Below are 22,442 nucleotides of genomic sequence, written 5' to 3' on the forward strand. Positions count from 1 at the left end.
CCTGTAACTTCCTATGAAATTTTTTATCTCAGATTTAGTTTTAGAAATTTCTCCAAATTTCTGTTTTGGAAACCAGATAGAAATGCAAATATAGAATTCAGGATTAATGACACATACAACTATATAACGCTGATCTGATATATGGGAGATCAGAATATGGAAGATCCTTCAAGAGTCCAGGACTGAGTCAGGCACATTACTAAAATAACACTCTCAGGTTTTAGACTTCATATGTAAAGGAGCCATGTCTGAAACTGCATTGAAACCATAGAATTAACTGTTCACATGGATTGTAAATTATATGAGACAGTTTCCCAGAGTAAGATTTGCATTCAGCGACAGATCAAAACCTTCCTCTTACCTTTTGGTGGAAAATAGGACTTGCTTTCTGCTTTGTGAGGCCAGTCTACTACCAAAGGCCCAAATCGTCTGAAGCTAGCAGTAATTTCATCTAAAAACAGGTATAATAATAGTTGCCATTAAAATAAATGAAGTAACTCAATGAAGAAGTACCACCAAGCAAAGATCTTTGTTTCTAGCAAAGGTTGACATTTCCTGGAGAAAAAGGAACAAAATCCCAACTTTCGTGAACAAAAAACTTAAAATAGACACATCTTCCAAAGGGTTAATTTTTACACAGTATCTTTCTGGTGATTTTAAGCTTACATTTTTTTTTATTGCTTAATAACAGGAGCATTTCAAAAGCATATAGGCAACTAAAGGCAGTGGTGGAAACTAGTGTGGTACTTCCTTAAATTCAGATTCTGGTTTGAATGCAATCAAAACAATTTACTGTGTAGTGATGTACAGTTCAGAGCTTTGTAGGTAGATACTCATATAATGTACCACTACAATTAGCAGGCTAGGAGTTTCCAGCAGATACCATGCACAGATCAGGCACAGAAACTTAAAATTGCCTATTTAGAGGTGCTTCTAACGTAACCACAAATATTCCTGTTGCAAGATCTACTGTGTCCCATGCACAACTTTGTGATGTCTTTCTAGCCCAGCCACTCCTTCCTGTCATTGACCATAAGAATCTTGGCCACGACAAAAAAATTAAACCACCCTAAACTCTACAAGATCAATAACTCATCAAACACAAATATGCTCCATTTCTTTCAGTCGCATCCTGCCATCAGCACATAAACAGGCAGGAAAGAAAGAAAATATATTTCCATGTGTCTTTGTTTAGCATTTGTATTAAAGGCAACAGTGCACATTTGAATTAGAAGCTAAGGTGCATCAAAAAAAGCTGAAGTATATTAAAATAAATCCCTTAGTGCATTGCAGGAGAGCATCACAGCAAAGATGAAACCGAATTATGGTCATTCCATGTCTGAAAGTTAATTAACCACAGTCAGCTTATTTGGTTTGCAAGTTACTCTAGGATTACAATGAACCTTGTAAAGGGAATTTTGTTTACATTACAAAGCTAACATGTAATTTACATTTATCTGCACAGGAGAAACTTAGTATTAAACAGCATGATTACTTCAAATCAGAACTACTGTACAAAGCGATTCCAATTGCATCATATAACAATCTGTGGTACATTCTATGTTCAATGCATCACAGAGTGCTCTGCCACTTGACCTTCTTCTGCCTTAATTTCTCTATTTATGAACAGGAATAATATTAACCTTTCCAAACCACTTCTGAGATCTTTAGGTAATAGTAAAGTAGAATTTAGAATTCAATTACTAATAGACGTTTTCTACGAATAGAGAATAAAGCAGGCACTGACAGAGGACACTATGAAGGGCTAAGATGTATTTGAACACAATATGCAAGGTAAGCAGTAACACCTATTCCAGGTATCACATGCAACTCTGTAATCTGCAAGTGCAGAATCAGACAAGTGAACCGTCTCAAAACCAGAGGAGATGGATGACATCAAATGATATGAAGCTCCACATATCCATCAACTCTTGTAAAAAATATATATAGTTGTAGCCTTTTACACCACAACATTATTTTGCTGGGTGGATTACTTCTACTACTTCATTTAGGTTTTTCAAAGTCTCTCCTTCTCTCTCCCTCCAAACTTAGTTTGCTTAGTTTTCAGGCAGCTCACCTTCATCAATATCTGGTGGAAGACCTCCAACAAACACTTTCCGAGAAAAACGCTCAATTCGTTCTCCATTCTGATGAGCTGAATAGCAGGTAGGTGAATTCAAGACTCCAACTTGATCACTATGACCATCGTCCAGCAAACCATCATCTATTGGGAAGAGGGAAGAACGGCCTTAAAAAGAAAAGATAATAATATACATTAAAATAATTTTGTGGCAGTATGTGGTTATGTAATTTTAGGGAATGGGGTAATAGCAGTCTGGAAAGTAAAAATGAAAATACCACGGTATTAGAAAAGTACATATTAGTTTAAAGAAAAATTAAGAAAATGAAAAATGTATTAAACTTCAAAAAGGAAATTCAAGATTGCAAGCTGACATCACTTTAAGCATAGTACTTCACACTACATTATACTGTAGTTACTCTGCTGTATCCGGTAGGAAAGTAGTAATTTGTTTTTAAATAAAGGGTCTTATTTATGAAGAGATTATATTAAGGGCTGCTTAAGTGAGTTTAGTTAGCCTGCCTTTGGTTTAGCTTCAAGTTAAATTGGTAACTTCCATCACCTGAATGACTACTGCATGTCTAAAAAAATCTTACACTTCAACTGAACAGAGGGAAACAGAAAAAACATGTACACAGTAAGAAGTTCCAAACAGGTATGTTTTCTCTTCTCTTTTAAAGCTATCTGATGCTGATAATGTAAGAACAGATTTAATTTCTAAGAAAGCAAAAGAGAATTTTAATAAATGTGCAAAATGTAACACTTGAAAAATGAGTCACAGTGCTGATTTAGCCTTCTCACTCTCAAATTTACCACAGCTTTGGAGGGAAGCCTTGTGGTGGTTCCTAACACGTAGCAATCTGCAGTAAGATTACAGTTACCCTGAAAAGCAAGTGTAAAATCTGAGAAGTTCACAGGATGGCTTTGCAAATGCAAACTGATCAAAACAGATGCATAGATGGCAGGAGGGAGTGAAAGCATGGTAATTGTGTCCCACTTATTTGCACCCTATTTCATATTTACAAATTTTAGAGAACTCCAAAATGAAAAGACTTGGAAGGCCAGGATATGCATCTTAGCTTATTCAAACCTTCACTGCTTTAGATTAGCAACATGAAGATTAATGAAGTTTCAAATTCAGAAGTCAGTCTTTCAACTGCAAAGAGCCCCAGAAGAAACACTTTTCTGAAGCAAAATAAATACCCCACATCACCATTTCTTCTGAAGTCCAATTTTTCCTGTTTCTCTCTCACGCATTTTTAAAATAGTTATTAATTAATTCAACTGCTTTCCAAAAACAAGCAAGCAAACAAAACCAAAAAACAACCTAGCACACTTTTGGGAAGCAAGTTAATTTTCCATCTCAAACATCCAACTTCTTCCAGATTCACCCACTGCAAATCCATATGCAAGAGCAGCAGGTCCCTGACAGCTGAGTCTGCAGTACCTTAGCTGTGAGCCATACTGCAGTCTAACTTTTATCCTCTCTCAGGGGAATACTACCAGGAAAGCCCCATAGGAACACTTGCAGACACTGTGCTGATCAGCTAGGGGTGACAGCAGCATGAAAGCCATTCACTTCCAGAAGACCACGTGAGAATCAAGTGCTTAAAGATGAGGCTGAAGAACAGACAGTAAACATCATGACCAACGACCTATGTTGTGGTAATGCCTAACAACCCTGATTTGGTATCTAAATCCATAATAAAAATATAGTACATCAAAAATACCGAATGAAAACACAAGATGATAGACAACAACCAAATGTAATAAAATGTCATGAGGATCACAAAATAAAAGCAGGACCACAGGACTGTACTAAGTATCAAAGACTAACTACAACATATTTATGGTGGCATTTCACATTTGTGTCTTAAGTAGGCATCTGATGGAGTACAAGAAATGCAGAAACCTGTAGCAGGCTCCTCCCTTCCGTTAAGAATGGCGATACGCATGTTTGAGAATATGACTACTGGGGAGCAAGTGATGGCATCCTTGCTTGCTATCATAAGGAAGCATTCAACAGCTAGATAACAGATAAGTAAAGTGCCTTTAAAAGTGGAAGCATGTAGCTGGTGCTCAATGGGGCAGAAAAGTGAGGAAGCAAGGGAGAACAGAAAGTTAATATATGAGAGTTATTCTTAACATCTTAAATCTAAAATGACTGTAATTTAGCTGGGTTATCTTTATAAAAAGCACACAGATTTGCTCTTTACCTCTGCAAGTCTCTATACTGCAGGAAAAAAGAAACTTAAGTGACTTAAAAACATGCCAATTTTAATAAACCTATTGGCATTAGAGTATTGCCACAAAAGCATTTAAGTGTGTGTGTTGGGGGTTCAGTTTTTGTCCTGTTTTTTTAAAAACACCACACAATTTATACTTAAGGAAGGTATCTCTTTGGACCATGAAAATTATGTTTGTGTTTCGTTAAAAGTACTTCTTAGACAATTCCAACTTACCATATAGGCAAGTATATGGAGGGGGGGGAAATTAAAGAATAATCCTCAGAATTAATTTAATTTTTACCCACAGACCAATGTTAAAATCAAAGAACAATGAGAATCTAAGGCTCTCTTCCCAGTACAAATTAAACCATCAGAACATGTTCTGAAGTGATACCAGAGAGATCAGTTTTACTTTAATGTGGGTAAAGGTTTACCAAAAGCACTGTAGCTCCTCAGAGAGCTAAGATGACATAGAGGACAATAGATTAACACATTCAGAGTAACATGCTCTGTATGACTCCTAATACTTTCTTCTCCCTCCTCTTCACTTTCACATTTCTCCTGATGACTGTGAATTAAAAGGATAAGTCCTTTTAAACACTTGTGTCTTTTTGTTTTATGACAGTGAAAAGAATTAAGCAGAATCTGCCAGGAATTGTCAAAACACAATTATACTGCCACATATATTGACCATGATCATCATTCCTCTCTACATTAGGACTACCAAGCAATCAGTTATGAACCAATGCAGAGATCAAGAGAGACACATATGAACTTACGTTTAATGCTGTGAATACTGGAAGCTATCAAAGATCTTGATGTTTTTGCTGCACATTTTACGTGGTCTTTATAACAACCAGAGGTCACATCCTCATATAGTTAAATCAGTATAGCTTTTCAACATCAGTGAGCATACATTGGCTTATGCTACAAAAATCTGTTTACTATTTCTAAGAGTTGTCTACTAGATTTCTTGCTAAGTTTATGAAAGGCTTTTAGTTTTTACTCTGTATGCTATCACTTCTACAGAAGCAAAAGAAGATGAGTTAGAAGAACAACTAGCAAACTGTGTATTTTTAAAGGGGGTAACAACTGCAAGCAGTAGCCATTAGCACGAACTAAATTATGATTAGAACTACAGTGTTTTAACTGATTATAGGATTTGTAATTCAAACTCTAAAAAGAGATCAGTGATCATAACAATCCAGACTCCACTGCTCCTTCCCTCACACCATCCATCCTCCCCAAACTAAGACAACATGCAGATAAGCGTTTACAATCAACAGTCTGGATTAATTAATCATAATGATCAGTAACAGCTCCATCAGAATTAATTGTACTGTAACAAACAGAAGTGAATTACCTCGTCTTCGCCCATAACTCCTCGCTGCATGCAAACAAAGGACAAATTGTAAAATGTCAAATAGCTGTATCATGCCCACATATTAAAATATTTAAGATACAAAGAACTATGTGGGTAAGCAATAAGTAAAAATCTGCATCGGTACTTGCTACTGATAATCGTAGATAAGAATGCATTAAACTAAAGTCTCACTTAAATACCATACTATTTTACTACTAAATTGATGTTAGCACCAGCTGCAAAGAACATACTTTAAAATATTTCAACGTGTCTTTATGTTTGATCTTAACTTCACGTTAGTTATGGATGCGTAAATGATGGTAACTTTGTAATTCATCCTCACAAATGTGATTCGTACCTTACACAAGTGTCTAAATAACACACAGGGCACTGAAATTGTAGAAAAGGAAAATACTACTTTAAAAACATGTAGCAAGCGTTAAATTAATCACCGAAACATTCTGGTCCATGGAACAGTTTGTACAGTCCTTTGCAGTGACAATACAAATGCTATAAGCTGTGACCTTCTTTTTTCATGAAAAGACCTAGCAGAAAATTAACCGCAAGGTTTTGTTTGAAACAAAAGACTCCTTGTGGTAGCAAACAAAATCAGGGCACAAGTCACAAGAAATAGCATTGTCTCAAAAACACTGCACAAAGGCAAAGCAACAATTTCTGACAGACTGCAAGTAAACCCAAGACTTTCCTAACTTTTGAGTTTTGCAAGATTCTTAAAGAGATCACACTTATAGCTACAGTTCAAAAGACTGTACTGATTGCTTCTCTGCCTGAAGGCTAGGAAACTAAAAATAGACAGATTACTAATACAAAAACTATTAAACTGTGTGTAATTTCTTAGTTACGTTTCCACAGAGTATTTTCTATTCCCGTTTCACAGACTTTGTATCTGAGAGAGATTAATCATTACAGCATTGTAGTTAAATATCCAAATAGAAAATACTACTATAAACCATAATGTTATAGCAACATTTATGAACAAAGATCACTGCATCTCAGCATTATTGTTTAGATTTTACTAGGACTTCATACATACATCTCTCCTAAAAAGCAACTGTGGTTCTGGGACACTGAAATATATGCAGCCTCATAAATTCAGTGATTCGTAAATGTCATTCACTGTTCTGTTCTCATAATATTAAATACATGTACCCTGGTACCTCCCATTTGCATGGCGTTTTTCAAAATTTTTAGTAAGCATTTTTTTTTCTCTTTTTTTTCTTGATCCTTTCCTACTAGGAATTCAGTGATTTGCTTATGGAATTCTGAAAATCTCTCTCCCTTGTTTTTTCTCCATTAAAACTGTTGATCTTTTTACACAGCAGTCATCATATTCTTATCCAACTTGCATTGAACTCACTTTCAAATTTATTTTCTTTCATCTGAAAGAATTACTATTGATGAGAACAGTCTTTTGCTTAAAGTTTTTCAGATCCTCCAATTTCCTATTAGCAAGCCAAAACAGAAAAGCCCATTTTCCAAAAGAGACCTGGGTATCTAACCAACTGGAAACACCTAAATTCAGATTTCCCACGTCAAAGTAGAATGCACAAAACATAACTCATACTTCTGTGTGATTAGTTCTCTCATTAGTTGCTGCTGCATGGGGAGACTAATGCCAAACTTCAGGCTTGTTTTCCTCTGGAGTCGGGCACTTAAAAGACACGCAGTTCTATGTCAGTGTTGCAGCATGTATGAATCTTTTCTGACTCTTGCCCAAAGTGACTCCCACATAGCATTAGCAGTAGCGTCACTAAGCCCTTGTCTAACCCCCTGTATGCCTTCCCAACCCCCCACCCCCCCCAAATAAAACTAGAGTAAGCAGGGAAAACACCAGTGCATCACCTCCATAGCAATGACTGCAGTGCCATGTTCTCTCTCACAGAGTAATATACAAATGCTTATTAAAAAGCATCTTTTGGCAAAAGCCTTAGTAATTTTTCTTCTCTTCTGCCATTTCTGCTCCTTTCTGACCACCAAACCAGCTCAGCTATTTTCTTATATTTTCACAGTTAAGACAAGCTGATATGCATAAAAATATTCTGTTACAGAACACCTGAACTGTTTTTCTTTGTGCATTTAAAAATAAACAGTCACTTTAAGGAGAAACACAAAAGGGTTATTAAAATGCTAAAAAAAACCCCAATGCAATTCAGCTTAAAGGGGTAGTTGCTGCAGTATTTTATATATATAGAAATTACAATGATGTACAAAAGTTATATGTGTATTCTTTGCTTCAGCAAAACAATGAAATCAGAGAAAATGGGAAAATAACCGTACTAGATGCTGTCACATTATTTACTTTACTTCTATGGTAAACCCCCATCCCTGATATTTATCTGTCTCTTCCATTTAGGTTGTAAACAGGTTTGGGCAGGGATTTTCTGCCACTTTGCATCTAGAAAAATGCAATCCCATTCTTAAGACAATCTGTAGGCACTGCTGCAATAAATGTGATCACTAACATCATAATTTATGGATTTGCAAAACTCAGGGTTTTTTCCTATTTTTATCCAGACTTTAAGACCACAGTGGTTATATTATACATAAGTTCTTTTAATAACAGTATGTACAGTCTTACTGTTACTAAAAATACAATGTTAAAGCAAACATATCCTATCTTCATGAAACTTCAGTATTTTAATCTCTCCACGTCTCATATAGATACATATATATATAAAAACTTCTTTCAAAGGCCAGATACTACTTGTGAAAACAGTTCCACTGAATCAAACTTTTAGTACATTGTAAGCAGAGATTATTCTTTCTGAAGATATTAGTTTCAATCAGAAGTATTTCTATATTTATTAAAATAACATGCACATAATGTTTTACACCTTTCAGAGCACATATGCTCACAGAGCATGTGGTCTGTATAAATATACACATTATATATATTTATTTATAGATTTAGCTATACATATAGTGCTTATATATATGTATTTGTTATATATATATATCTACATAAGTAGTGCATATGTTTAGATAAATAATTGCAGGGGAGACAGCCCTTTGGGAAAGGCCAGACACTGCAGGCAAATAATTGATTTACAACAACAACAAAAAGGAGAGATTAAACTTCTTCCTTCCTTCCTGAACTTGTTCAAAGAGTAAGTTATACAGAAATATTTTTTGTATCTTTTAATCTATCAAGCTGGATATCTTAATTAGCCAAAACCTCTGAAAGGCTTCAAATGAGTGAGAAAGGACAAGAGAGATACTTTTATTCTAGAAAATATAAATGAGGCAACACATGCAAGAAGTATAATGATGCCCAATAAAAATGAAGTTCAATAACACTGAAACCTTCCAACATTAAGAGTGCTGTATATACAACAGACATTCCCTTACAGTTAAAACCTTCTGTTTCTATATCCCTGAAGTTGCATACTAAGGCTTAAACCTGTCAAAAAAATTAATATCCCACTTTCTGCAGCTTAAATCAGCCCAGAGATAGATATATGAAAGACAGAAGTAAATACACTTTTTGTGCATGTTTATCTAACATCAAGACAATATAAATGTAACTTTACACATTATGTGAGCAATGTAACTTTACACATTATGTGACCAATGCTATCACACAGATAGTAAGTGTATCATTTCTATTTTATTCAGACACATATTTCAAATATATACCAGAGATCAAATACATACATACATAAGTAACTCAACTGAAAAACTGAGCTGAATTAAAAATGTTATGTGGTATAACAGGAAAAACTACTATGCAAACTTCCTGTATTTAAAGATAACTATGAAATTTATGATGGAAAGTAAGATAAAATACTATTTATCACTAACATTCCTGATTTACTGATCAAATGGTGACACTGAAGTAATGAAGACTTCTTCATTAATGCTTGTCATTATAAGAAATCCATAAACAATTATGGCAAAAAATTCCCAAGAGTCTAGACTAAAGGAGGTAGGTGCCTAATTCCCATTTTATTCTACTGGATCTTGGTGCCTAAATTCTATTAAGATTTCTTTAGAAATCACATCTTTATAAATTTTAAGGGGGAAAGAGTTCATTATGACAATTCAAGTTTGCCATGCCTAACAGACCACAGAAACTCATTTAGTAATTCCTGTATAGGAAGTTTAATAACTTCTCTTTGAAGTAAACCACCTCTTTTTAAAAGCACAACTAGCTACAGTATCTTTAAGATGGAAAGTCTAATACAGCATTGCTAAACTAATCAAATGGTGTATTATGTTTCAATAGCCATTAAAAAAAATTCAGTGCATTAAAACTATAAATGGGGGGTGAAGCCTATAATGAGGAAAACCCACCCTACACCCCAATAAATTGGCCCCTTGCATTACGACTTGCTACAGAAAGGTTCTAAGTTGACAATTAAACATGTACTCAGGTAAACCCATTCTGAATTATCTTTTTTTGACTTTTGAGAGATAACAGTCATTAAAAATGCATTGCTTTTTTTACAGCTTGAGATGAAAAAGATATATAATTATCACATATATAATTTATTAAAGCACATAAATCAGCTTTCATTTCATTAATTTAAATAATGAAAACTGTAAATATTAATATTAGGTACAGTTCAGTAAGTATACTTTAAATGAGATGGAAAAGATCTATCATTTAAGAAGAGGAAAAACTAGTTGAAAATAAGTTTTATCTAGAAGTGCTTAGTCTTAAAAGGGTTGAGGAATTCCAGCCTGGCTTATGTCAGAATCTTACTGGGATCCAGAGATACCAGTCCACTAAAATCAAGCCAACTACAATCCAGTGAGGGTCATGATCTAGTGTTAAGTATAAGTGTACACATAGATGGGCTCAGGATCCTTAAAAATGGTGCCTTTCTTTCATGAAGGTCTGGTATTCCTGCTCCTTCTTGTAGCAACTACAACACTTACTGAGAAAGTAAGGGACAAGTGTGGGTCTTTGGATTACCAACTCTTCTCTTCCTTATTCCTCCCCCCAAGGCACCAATTACAGGGATACAGGGAAATGTTAGCCTGAATCCTATTAGGCAGAGAAGGAAACTGAAGTCGACAACTTTATCAGCAAGTTTTCAAGCTGTAATTCTCATTACCGCACATTTGGAGGAAGCCCCTCAATTCTTGCTAAGAAAGAAAGGCTGTGCAGAGTCTGAGCTGCTGGAGCGTCCCAGAAGCTGTTCCCAGTGATTCTGTTCTCGAGCTGCAGTTCAGACACTCCAACTTGAAATGGCTCTTAACGGTATACATGATTGCACTGGACTGCACTGACGGGTACAACCAGATTCTCCAGGAACATGGTAGAGCTTAGGTGTCTAAACCAAGGCTCTGAATTAAATTCTAAGGGCATACCTAAAAATTAGGTGTTGCAGCACCTGTCTTTTAGATACTCAAATTGTTATTTTTATCCCACCTATTGAAGGTGGGAAATAATACTGTAGCTTTCAAAGAGGAAAGCAGTCACATTAAGTGCTACCTTCCAAACTACAGTAGAAACCCCACCAGCATTAATAACAAACACGATATTCTTCAGTGCATATTCTAGCTCTATTTTCAGAGGTTTTCAGGATAGACTGGTACCAGTGAGACACATTTTTCCAACATCCATGGTAACAGCAATCCCCTTTTTTCCTAGATATTTCATAGTGTAACAGTGCTTCCCACATGCTCTTTGAGCACGCAAAACTCTAAAGAGAGCAGCTCACCATTCTAAGTATTAAAACAAATGAATTAAAATTATATTAATTTCTTACACTGATAGCATTGAAATATTTCACAGTTGCTTGTAAGACTGCTTAGTTTTTAATACCTTCCCATCCAACACTTCATTATAAATCAGTAGATAATGACAATTGCAAATATACTACCTGAACAAACCAGCTTGCAGAATAGGCCTTACAGTTGCAGTTAAATACAGAAAGTTAACTGTTGTAAATGTAATATCAAGTACATCGATATTCAATGTACAGGAATCAGGATTATGGCCTGTGTGGGCTAAATACTAATTTTATTTCAATAGTTAAGTAGCTATTTTCACTTTTCAAGCTACTCCATTATCTTAAAGAACTGCTCAATACCAAAGGACCTAATTCTTCAAATGTCTCCTGTGCAATACTTTACTAGGTATAAAGCTAGCCCTGAATTTCCTTAAAATTTTAACTGTTTACTCAGTTACAGTTACACAAGGCAAATTAGATATTTCTTACATTTTATATCCATCTGTGCAAATGTAAATGACTGTGCAGAAGGGTAAGGCAATTAAAAAAAAAGAGCTCCACAGAACCACAAACCTGAAATAACTATTCTGGCTGTATTTTTTAATAATTAGGTCTTTACTGGTAATGTCTAGACCCATCAAGTCAAAGACCAAAGTGTACTTGCTTCGTGCACAACAGCTTCCATGTTTTCTGATCTAGAGAAGCTGTGGCATTACAGCTCTAATTTTTCCCAATGTAGAAAACATTTGTGTGCAACCCCCGCCGATTTATTATTGACTTAGATGGATTACCAAGCTTTGCTTCCTTCTTTAGCCTTGAACAAAGGCTAAAGTTCATGCCTTCACTGAGTAGCAGATGTTCATGAAGTTTGACCTACTAGGAGAGGAACGTGAACGTGAACTCTTAACTTCAGCACATTTTGCAGTTAGAAACTTACTTGACAAAGCCAGTTCCAAAAAACCCAACAAAAATAAAACACTACTTCACATTATTTACACAAGATAGAAAAACATGCCTTTCTGGCCCTCTTATTTTTCTAATTCCTGTTTCTGTATAATAGATTTCTAGCAGATCTTTGGAGAACATGACACCGGTTTGCTTGAGAACAAAAAAGAATAGTGCATCATTATGAGTATTTCAGATTTCAAATAAGCTAGATATAATGAAAGGCTGTTGCAAGATTAGCTCTTGCCATTCATGTCTGAAAAATGGCAACAGTCCCATCAGTGTTAAAGACTAGAGGCAAGTAATTCAATAACAGAATATAATAACATAATTTTATACCAACATGTCAGATTTCAGCTAAGCTAGAGATAATTAGAAACTGTTATAAGATTAGCACTTACCATTTAACATCAGAAGATTGTCAGTCCCTGGATGTGGATAACTCAAGCGACCTTAAAAGAAAACAAAAACCAAAGAACAAAACAAAACAAATGCAGAGGTTTTAGCTATTATGCTAGAAAAAATAATGAAAAATCACTGCTTAGAATTTAAATATAAACTATATTTCCAGTTTGCCTAAGGGAAATAAAGAGCTAATATTTAACTCCAAGCACATTAACCAACAATACCCTTGACCCAAGTTAAAGCTGACAAGAACAGACTTCTTAACCTTAATTCTCTGGTCATAAGATCTGCAATGTGCTTTGGGATCAGCTCCAATAGGATAAAGCCACTTTTTGTTTCACGACACCCAGAAATAGTGCTGACTGCTTTAGTCTTCTCTTTCATAGTGACTGTGAATAACTGTACTATGCACATTGCTTAACAGAGTGGTATTTCTACAGTTTAGTGCTTCTCTACTGAATCAATTTAAGAAAAATCATGTTAATAGGAATTAAGGCATTAAAATTTTATTAACCAATTTATGACTGTATCTTGGTGTATTACATACAACCATTGTATGTAGTATTTTTCATTAAGTCTGGCAAAACTAGAGTACTGGTTTATCTACAGAATTAACAAAATTAAAGAATATGATATATAACATTTTCAATATTTTATACTGAATAAAAAATTACATGAAAACCTCATATTCTGACATTAGAATTTTTCAAGTATTGCATTTTACTACATTGGTGGAATGTTATACTTTAATAGTTAAATGAATGGTTTAAAATGCACAGCTGAAGTGTCTGTTCACTACAAATTCCTTTTTATTAAATGAGACGTTTTCTGTTTACAGGAAGCTGCAAACATACCAGTAGCACACACTGACCTAGAGAGACATTTACAACAGCTGCTGTGTTTGGAAGAAGTGTGCTTTAATGTGCAAAAAACTACATTTCCATCTATCTTACTATTCAGATATACTTGCTTGCTTATAGTCCGTAAGCATATATAAAAAAATACCGTAACTTAAACGTTTAAATCTTTTGGAGGAAACAAGAATGTTTGTGGAAGCATTGGAGGAAACAAGAATGTTTGTGGAGGCATAAAGAAGAAACCAGTCTGGAAGCAATGGGTGTTCAGAACTCACACAGGTTTGAAGGGGAATATATGTGCAGGAGGCTTGCAAGATCTAAGTATTAGTAAGACACTGTCGTACCCTAATAAGGCTTATTCTAAAAAGAAACACAGGGAAAAAAAGAAAAGAAAGAAAATCAAATCAGCAATCCATAAGCTAAAGTTGTCTAACAATCCCTATGATACACTTTTTTTATCTTTCCCCTACTGTTGGTAAACCCATGTGATTAGCAGCAAGATGAAATGTCTCAAAATAGTAGTTCTGTGTCTCAAGGGACACCTTTGGGGATAAATAAAAAACCTTTTTGCTGAAAATGTGTAAGTAATAGGGTTTAAGTTTTGCTCTTCCCCTTTAGGAAACCAACATGATAATTTTCTACCAAAAATATAGGAAAAATACACATTATGAACTCTTACACTCAAAATTTCAAAATAGCAAGATTAAGATCAGTTAGGGTATTCTATTCAGCCTTATTATTTACAGGCATTGTGGCAAAAAGATTTTTATACAGCCACATACTATTTCTCTTCCCACAGGTTTCCTTATAATAAGAATGGATGGTATCAGAACACCTACAGATTAGGTAGGAACAATTTGCTTTGGAATTTGGAAGTGTGGAGAAAGCGGTGAAGGGCAAGGGCAGCCTCCTGGAAAAAGGCTGATGAATGCCACCCAGAAGGACTCTGCTGTCTTCTCTAACTTCTACAGAATTTTTAGCAGGCTTAGGCAAGATACTAAACAAAAATCTTTGTAGGAGCCTCTGTCTTCACGTTACTTCTCTTCAAGGTGTCCAGTTTTAACGTATAAGCAATTTTTTCTGTCATGCTGAACATTTACAACTATTCCTAATGTTTCTTGAAACTATAAATATTCTGCTCTTCTAGCAAGGCATGCTGGTATAATAGGAAAAGAATTAGGAACAAGGCATCCTTAAATTGCAATCTGGGAGGTGCCACGGGTTTGCTCAGCCTGGTGTATAACAAGTCACTTTGCTTTACTTCTTAGTTCTTTGGTTTATAAAGGTAATACTCATTTGCCTAACAGCAAGGATTTTACAAGATTATTTACTGTCACCATCATGTTTACATATGGTGCTATAGAAATACTTGCAACAATGTGAGCTGTCTCTTGCAAATCAGAATGGTGTAACAGAAAAAATTTTGAGAAATTATTATCTTATCTTGAACCTCCTTGAGTCTGTGGTGGCACAGTCTTTCTCCTTGCCTGTAAACATTTATCTTCTTTTCCTATTCAGCAAGGGAGACAAAAGATACATATTTTTCTGCAATTACTACAGAAAAAGAGGTCAGATTTAAGGTCTAGCAGGAGAGACAAGCCCACCAGTGCCAACACCTGGAGAGGAAAACTGTTTTAGAAGATTGTAAATTCTGAGTTTACAACTCTGGTTTTGCATTCTTTTGGGGTTTTTTTCCCCTATAGCTTCACAAGTAAGTGGCATCTGAAACATAGGTGCCAAACTGAAAAAGTTGAAATAATAAACCACTCCTCATTAAGTTGTGGGGAGAGAGTGCACTAGGGAGCTGGGCCCACTATTGCAGCATAAAACCTATGAATCACACAAACTCAAAGTAACCCAATCTTTCTGTGTTACAGAGATAAATTTGCTAGCTCAGATAATGAATGATTTGAGGGTTAGAAAGGAAACTCAGTACTCGTACATATACAGCTGTACTGACAATTATAAGTCTTATATACATGGTTATTTCAATGAAATCATACTTTGTATTACTGTGTTCTGGTGAACTTAATACTTGTGTTTACTACCTTGCCTAGTACTTTGACTTACAACCTTCAAAACATTTTTAATACAGAAGGTTTGCTTACTTTTTCAAATTACAAACATTACTATTTGATATGTTAACTTAGGTTCTTATCTCTCAGCTTAATCTGTTGAAGCAAAAAAGCAGTGTTTCTAGGGTGTCCACCTGAATTTAATGACATACATAAATTCAGAACACTTCATGCATGGAACTGGGTGCAAGATCAGTCTTATATAGAGCTCAGATTACACTATTTTTTAACAGATTATTCTAGTTAAATGGCCATATACAATATGAAACCTCACTTAATAAATCACTATATAAAACATAGAAGATGGGAGCACCATCTTATAACAATTTACTTTGCTTCTATCACATACTTCTTACTAGTCACCTATTTTCACTGCATGTTGTTCAATGCATTTAAAAAAGAAAAGTACCATTTTAAGAACTGCCCTCACCACAAATCCTATCTAATCCCATCCTACTTCAATGTCAGTAATCTAGAATCGTATAAACTCTTCAACAGAGGTTCTTGAAATTCCAGTTGCCTCCATCTGCTTAAAAAAGAAATTCTAGTAATATATAAAGATGCTTTACTAGTTTAAAAATCAGCTACAAATTAGTTAGAGAATATCTAATATTTAAATAAAAGACATTGCATTCCTGAGAAATGAAAATTAATCACTTCACTGACTGTCTACAGAACTTAGCTCTACAGCATCCAAAACTAGTAATGTTCTGCTATCTGGAACAAATACAATGTCTAATATTACAGTACTGTATCATGAAGTATCATGTTATAGAAATTTTCTCTGTGCAAACCTGAACTTGCAACTTTATCACGTTACCATTAATTAATAATTCTCACGTACCACGGCTAAATTCAAAATAGCATTGCTAAGGAGAAGCAGGTATGTTTGACATTTCTTATGCAACCAGAGTTTTGTTAAATTTATCCCCCTCTTCTGTATCTAAATGTGATTAATGTTAACAGAACTGCCTGGTATGTATTTCTTGCAATGCGTTCTTCTGTAAGGACAGAAAAAAATTAAAAGCTTGCAAATAAATTTTGGTGGGCCAGTTTATCCACTAAATGCAGTTAGAAGTCTTGCTAACCCAAACCATGAGGAAAGTAACAAACTTAGTTTTAGGTACATTTCTGTAATCTCATGTTACCAATATGGGTGATGGAAATTTAATTTTTGTTGTAAACTTCTTCTGAGCATACAGATGTAGCTGTGCTTATTCACTTTTCATTTCAAGGCAAATTCATGTCTACTTTTGGAAATGCATACTTTCTGTTCCTATTTAACTAAACTGTTGGAGGAATCCCCATATAGCAAAACATTTGGAATAGGTTTAAGTATAACAACTGCTTTAAACATTGCTGACTCACAGTTTCAAAAGTTTGGTATTTCATGGCTACCCCCATCCCCTGACTTTTTTTTTTTTTTTAAAGTCTTAAATGGTTGAATGAAGAGACTGATAATCACAAATTCCTTTCCCATCTTCCTTTTTTCAAGAGTTCTCCTGACTAGGAGAGAAAAAGCTTCCAAGTTAAGCTTTTCCTAAACTACTTTAACAGACCAGTGGATAGCTGAGGATTGCAGTAGTTTCAGAAAGCTCAGTTTTTGAACCAGCGTAGTTAAGACAACAGCACAAAACCATGTTTGGACTACACCTAGTTACAGAAAGCCTAGATACTACACTTTCAAACGCTTGTGCAAGAATTATGTAAGTCATAAGGAGGGCAACTGTGTTGTCTCTGATAGTCGATCTATTTTAGGCAAATCAGTCTATCAGTCTTAAATACATTATTTTATCATAAGTTTCTATGACAGAAAGAGGAAACAATCTGTATGTACAATTTCAAAGCCTTTTGTATCACTGAGAAGTTTTTCCTTCCATACTTTTTTTTGTTCAGCCTCAGAAACTCTTTTCTGAGCGTAGTTTGAATTACTCTAGGAAGCAATTGCATAACTTTAAACCTTAGAGCTTCATAACAGACAACATAAAACACATTTATTTGAAAACAAAAGTTGCCATATGCAAAGAAATAAAATGTTCTCTACTGTGTTGCTGAGTCACTAATGCTTTTCTTTTTACTTCACTGAGCATGCACCAGCAGGTTCCTTTTAAAAGAAAGATGTCTAACAGCTGAAAAGGTCAACTAAACCAATTTAAAGGGAAAATAAAAACAAGAAAAAGCAAGACAGACTTCTAAGTGCACCAAGTTAATTCTTCCCCACACATAAGCCAAAAAATAGTGTTTTATTTTATTATTTATTACTAGCTATATAAAAAATATATTTGTGTAACTTTCCTAAAAAATTTGTTCTGTCCTTCACAAAGAAACACAAGAAAAAGTCAACATAAAGTTAATATTCCTTCTTGTTACTCCCACTAATACAGCTATGGCTAGTTCAAGTTCAGTACTATCTTACATCTAGCTTGCAGAGCTATAAGAGAGTTTGTCAGAAAACAGAAATTAATTGTAAATTGAGTACAGTATCAATACTCTTGCCTTACAAAAGACAAGCCCTTAAATCACATGGAAAATACCACAGTCTTTACTAGAAAGATGTTTAAACCAGTAGATAATAAAGTCCATTAAATCACCTGCTCCTCAATTCCAATACATATTCCATGCAAAATACAACCCTTTCATCCAAGTTTTTTCCATAATCTGTTTTAGCCCAAATGTATTGGCTTTCCTGTTTCTGAAACATCTAGAAGCCAAGTTTTCTACATCTTGACATCAAGAAGCACTGGAATTTGGGGGAGGAGAAGGGAAAAAAAATGCAAGTACACAAGAGGTATGCCTGGAAGAGTTAAACTACCAATACCCATGTATTTCAGGCTATCGGTATTGTAATTCGTCTCTCAAAATATTTTTAAGATCTATTGGAAGAATAAAAAGGGTATTTAAGAGCAATGATATAAAAATGAATTAATTTATTTTAACTTTTATTAATTTTAACTTGTTTATATTCCATTGATTGGATGGAGTAATCTTAAACATTACTTATTGTCTCATTATGAAATGCATTTCAAGAAAGCTGCATGGGAAAGATTAGTTTTAATATGATCAGTACTTCTGCTGCAATGACTAGTGAAGTCAAGCATCTATTCCCTATTAACCTACCTTGAAAAAATGTCTTACTGAAAACTAAAAATTATTTCTTTCTTTTGATCATGTCTGTAGCAATGACTAAACTTTGTCTAAATGAAGCTGAAACTATGCATCTATAAACAATTTTTTTGGCAGGCATAAACTTAGCTTTCAGTGAATCATACTTGAAATAAAGTTTTTTTCAAGTTCATGAAAGCAAAAGTGGTGAAATTTGACTTCCTTCTAAAATGGATCTTGAAATGCAAAACTTAAAGCTGTGAGCTGGTACACACAGTGTCTGTTCTGCATTGTGCAAAATCTGAGACAAGATGCTTAGTCATACTCCAGATATTGTAAGCAGCTAAATCTGAAACACGTGCTTAAAATTCCAGGGACTTTCTTTTTACTGCTGTGGTCAGATATAAAAGATGCATTGTTTTATTGTGCTTAAGATTTACTTAAAAACTTGTCATAAAAATATTCTCTAGTTACAAAATATTCTTTAGTTACAACAAAGTACATTATATGTTAGTAAGAACAAAAAATAAATAACAATAATATTCTTAATCCTATGCATTCTGCAAACAAATATGATGAGTTCTTAAGTAAATGTCAGATCTTCTGTGGTGAAAAGAAAAGCCACAAGGACTGAAATAACAAAATTAGTGTTTCATGGTTTGCAGGAAAAAAAAAGTTAAAGTTGCTAGGAAGTTACAGAAATGCCAACTAATGGTGACTAAACAGAAGAGGGGTCGAGATGAACTAAAAGGCTATTCTAGGATGTGATCTCTTCCCATTTTCAGTCAGTAAGGACATTTCTCTTACTGTGTCTTACTGTTACTAATGTGGCTGTTTCAGCTGAAAGAATAACTTCCAAAGAGAAAAAAAAAATCTTAATCAACCAATTTAAATAACAGCACACAATTACTCTATTTAAATTCAGTTGGCGTGTGCATTGTTCTCTGGCACTCGAACAAAAAAATGGATTTCCTTTGAATTCATCACTATCTATGGCTTCCATCTGTTTTAGTTCAAACATAAAACTTAGCAGAATTTTCACTGCAAGAGTATGATGGTGAAACTGTTAAAAAAAAAAAAAATCTTAACTGTAGACTGAAACCATATACTCATGTCCGTAGAAAGCACAGAATAACTATGGAAACTTTACTGAGTTTTTCAAAAGTGTCTATGTCTATGAAAATCTTAAAACTTTGTCTTCTTTTATTCTCGCTGAAAAATTATTATTGGAAATACATTGTTTTCATCTATTGTATCGTAATGAAATATAAAGAGATGAATAAAAATAAAAATGGGTCTTTTCTGTGTTCGCTGTGCCTCTGAAAACTCTTCTGCATTATAAAGCCAAAATGAAAAGGGTGAGATGGCAGGGGGAGCACAGCAACCACTTCCATTTGTCATGTCAATGTGCATAGAAAAAAGTGAAGAAACCAACTGGTTTTAAGAAAGGAATCTGAGAGGTGCCAATGACAGTATATTGTAATAGAAGATCTACATTGTCTAATTTTATGTCTAACAGTAGCTTTACCTTTTAATATCCTTCCTGATGGTAGATTTGGGTTCAGATAACCAAAGAAGTATTAGTCACCACCTGAGCGTGGCAAATTGACACAACAATGCTTTAAAACAGGGATGATCTAACTAGTTACCTTGTCTTTGATGACATATGCATGCTTTTAGTCCACAGCATGGCCAACCACCACACTGGGCCAACCGTTCCCAGGTTTCAAACCCTTTGTGTTACTTAGTTATGTTTTGTAAACACGCACAATAGACAGAAACTGAATTTAATAATGGATTTAAATGATAAAATTGTTAGAACTGGAATTAGTTCTCTGTAGGTAGTCAGAAATAAGATATCAGATTTAGGAACATCTAAGAAAATTTAATTTCAGCTTCCACTCTAAAGAGGAGGAAAATTAACTGGCTAACCAAATGTTACCTACTTATTGACACTTTGTAGAGATTTTCAGCTTGAAAAAACCTCCAAACCTTCGGCTTTACATTGTAAATTTTACAATACTATTACATGCTATCTGAATACTATAGGTCTTCCAATTGATTACAGATCTTATGAGAACTGTGCGCAGACTTTAGTCTTTCAAATTAGGAGAACACAGGCCCTTATATGCTAATGTAATATATATTAAGCCTAGGAGCCTCTAGAAATGGAGGATGGATGAGAGTAAATAATGATATAAAAAGAAAGAATTATTTTTTCAATTGCTCCAATACTGAGACTTAATTTCTGCAAAGCAAGCCTGAAGTCTTGGATAATTTTAAAGTTAGATTGTGTCAGTCTAATTATAACACCACAAATGAAGTAACATTTGATCAGGCCAAATAAAATGGCTTGGGCTCCCTGCCCCAAAGTTCAACAGTAAACGCCATCTGATAATAAGTATGGAAAAACAGAATTCAAAAGAGTGAGTTAATGTACAGTGAATAGAGCAGTTAAAATTGAAGCCCACAAATATTAGCTATATGCTTACTCTTGTGGCCAAATTATTTGAACAGAGCCCAGAAGGGTAAGAGGAACCAGCTTTCTAAAGCCAAGTTTCTGGGTTTCTTCAGACAAACAGAAACTGGACAATTAGATGCATTATTATCCTCCAGGAGCTTTGAAAAAAAATTTGTAAGGACAAAAACTGAGTTTATTGGTGGACTTCATTTTCTTTTCAGCTTCCACTGCAAAGAAAGGGAAAATTAACCGGCTAACACTGGTAGCAGTTTGACTCCCCTCCCACCCTCTTTTGGCTACCTCTAACAGAACGGGATGTCTTCACAAACTGAGGCAGAATTTCCTACAGCAGACAAGTAAATTTCAAATAAAACTAACTATGAATTTCTTGGGGGAATGGAGGGAAGGATGGTGGGGAGAGGGAGAAAAACCTATGAAGACACTAAAGCTTATGTTTTAAACAACTGTAAATCATTGTTTTCAATAAAATACAGCTTGAGATTGACCTTTCATGCGAATTGAGAAAGTAATTCATTTGCTGTTTTAATATGAAACTAGAATCTAAATTAGCAATCAGTATTAATTTAAATATGCAGAACAGATAACTCTTTTTTCTTTATTTAGCATAATAACATACCTTTAAGTGGATCATGCTCTGCTCTCATAATGTCAATAAGGGAGTTTTCCAAAGAGTGCATATTCAGACTGTCATACATTCTATTTCGATCCTAAAAGAGAACAAAATCCGTAGTATTGAAATACAACTTCTGTACGTTTGAACAGGAAACTTGATAGGAAGACAAAGGTGCCTTCTAAAGGCTGTACACTCACTCTGGATATGGTCAATCATACAAAAGCTTAAGATACCTGAATTTATTAACGGTAAGACCTGATTTTATTAACCGTAAGTTTAATAGTATCCAAATATAAAACTAGAGATGCACTGTGAAGAACTCTTCTGTGTATGCACTTTGATACCCTGTGATTGCCCATTTCCTTCTGAAGAACTGCTTGAATCAGTTTTAGTGAAACACAGCAGAGATAAGCATTAGGCTGTTTAATGAAGGAGACTAATGTCTGTAAGAACTCAATTTCATTTCATGCAGAAGTTAAATAGTGAGTAAGGTGGGGAACTACAGGACAAGGACGGTCACCTCCTATGAAAGAAAGCATTTTCTTGGTGCTTGGCTCAGTTCCACACATGGGCCCTCAGCCCCCCTGCTG

General features: G+C 34.7%; 1 protein-coding gene across 2 annotated transcripts in view; it reads right to left on the bottom strand.

The window, feature by feature from the left end:
• The window catches only part of CPEB2 (cytoplasmic polyadenylation element binding protein 2), a 57,209-nt gene that overhangs the window by 18,476 nt on the left and 16,291 nt on the right, over window positions 1-22,442 (bottom strand). The window contains exons 3-7 of one of the 2 annotated variants that reach the window (XM_049791250.1): window positions 21,856-21,946; window positions 12,720-12,770; window positions 5,672-5,695; window positions 2,078-2,248; window positions 362-451 (exon numbers count right to left, since the gene is read on the bottom strand). In XM_049791250.1, coding sequence (XP_049647207.1) covers window positions 362-451; window positions 2,078-2,248; window positions 5,672-5,695; window positions 12,720-12,770; window positions 21,856-21,946 — 427 coding nt within the window. The remainder of the gene's footprint in view (window positions 1-361; window positions 452-2,077; window positions 2,249-5,671; window positions 5,696-12,719; window positions 12,771-21,855; window positions 21,947-22,442) is intronic. The other variant, XM_049791257.1, reaches the window with a different exon arrangement.

The sequence above is a fragment of the Accipiter gentilis genome, chromosome 3, assembly GCF_929443795.1.
Source record: "Accipiter gentilis chromosome 3, bAccGen1.1, whole genome shotgun sequence".
NCBI lineage: Eukaryota > Metazoa > Chordata > Aves > Accipitriformes > Accipitridae > Astur > Astur gentilis.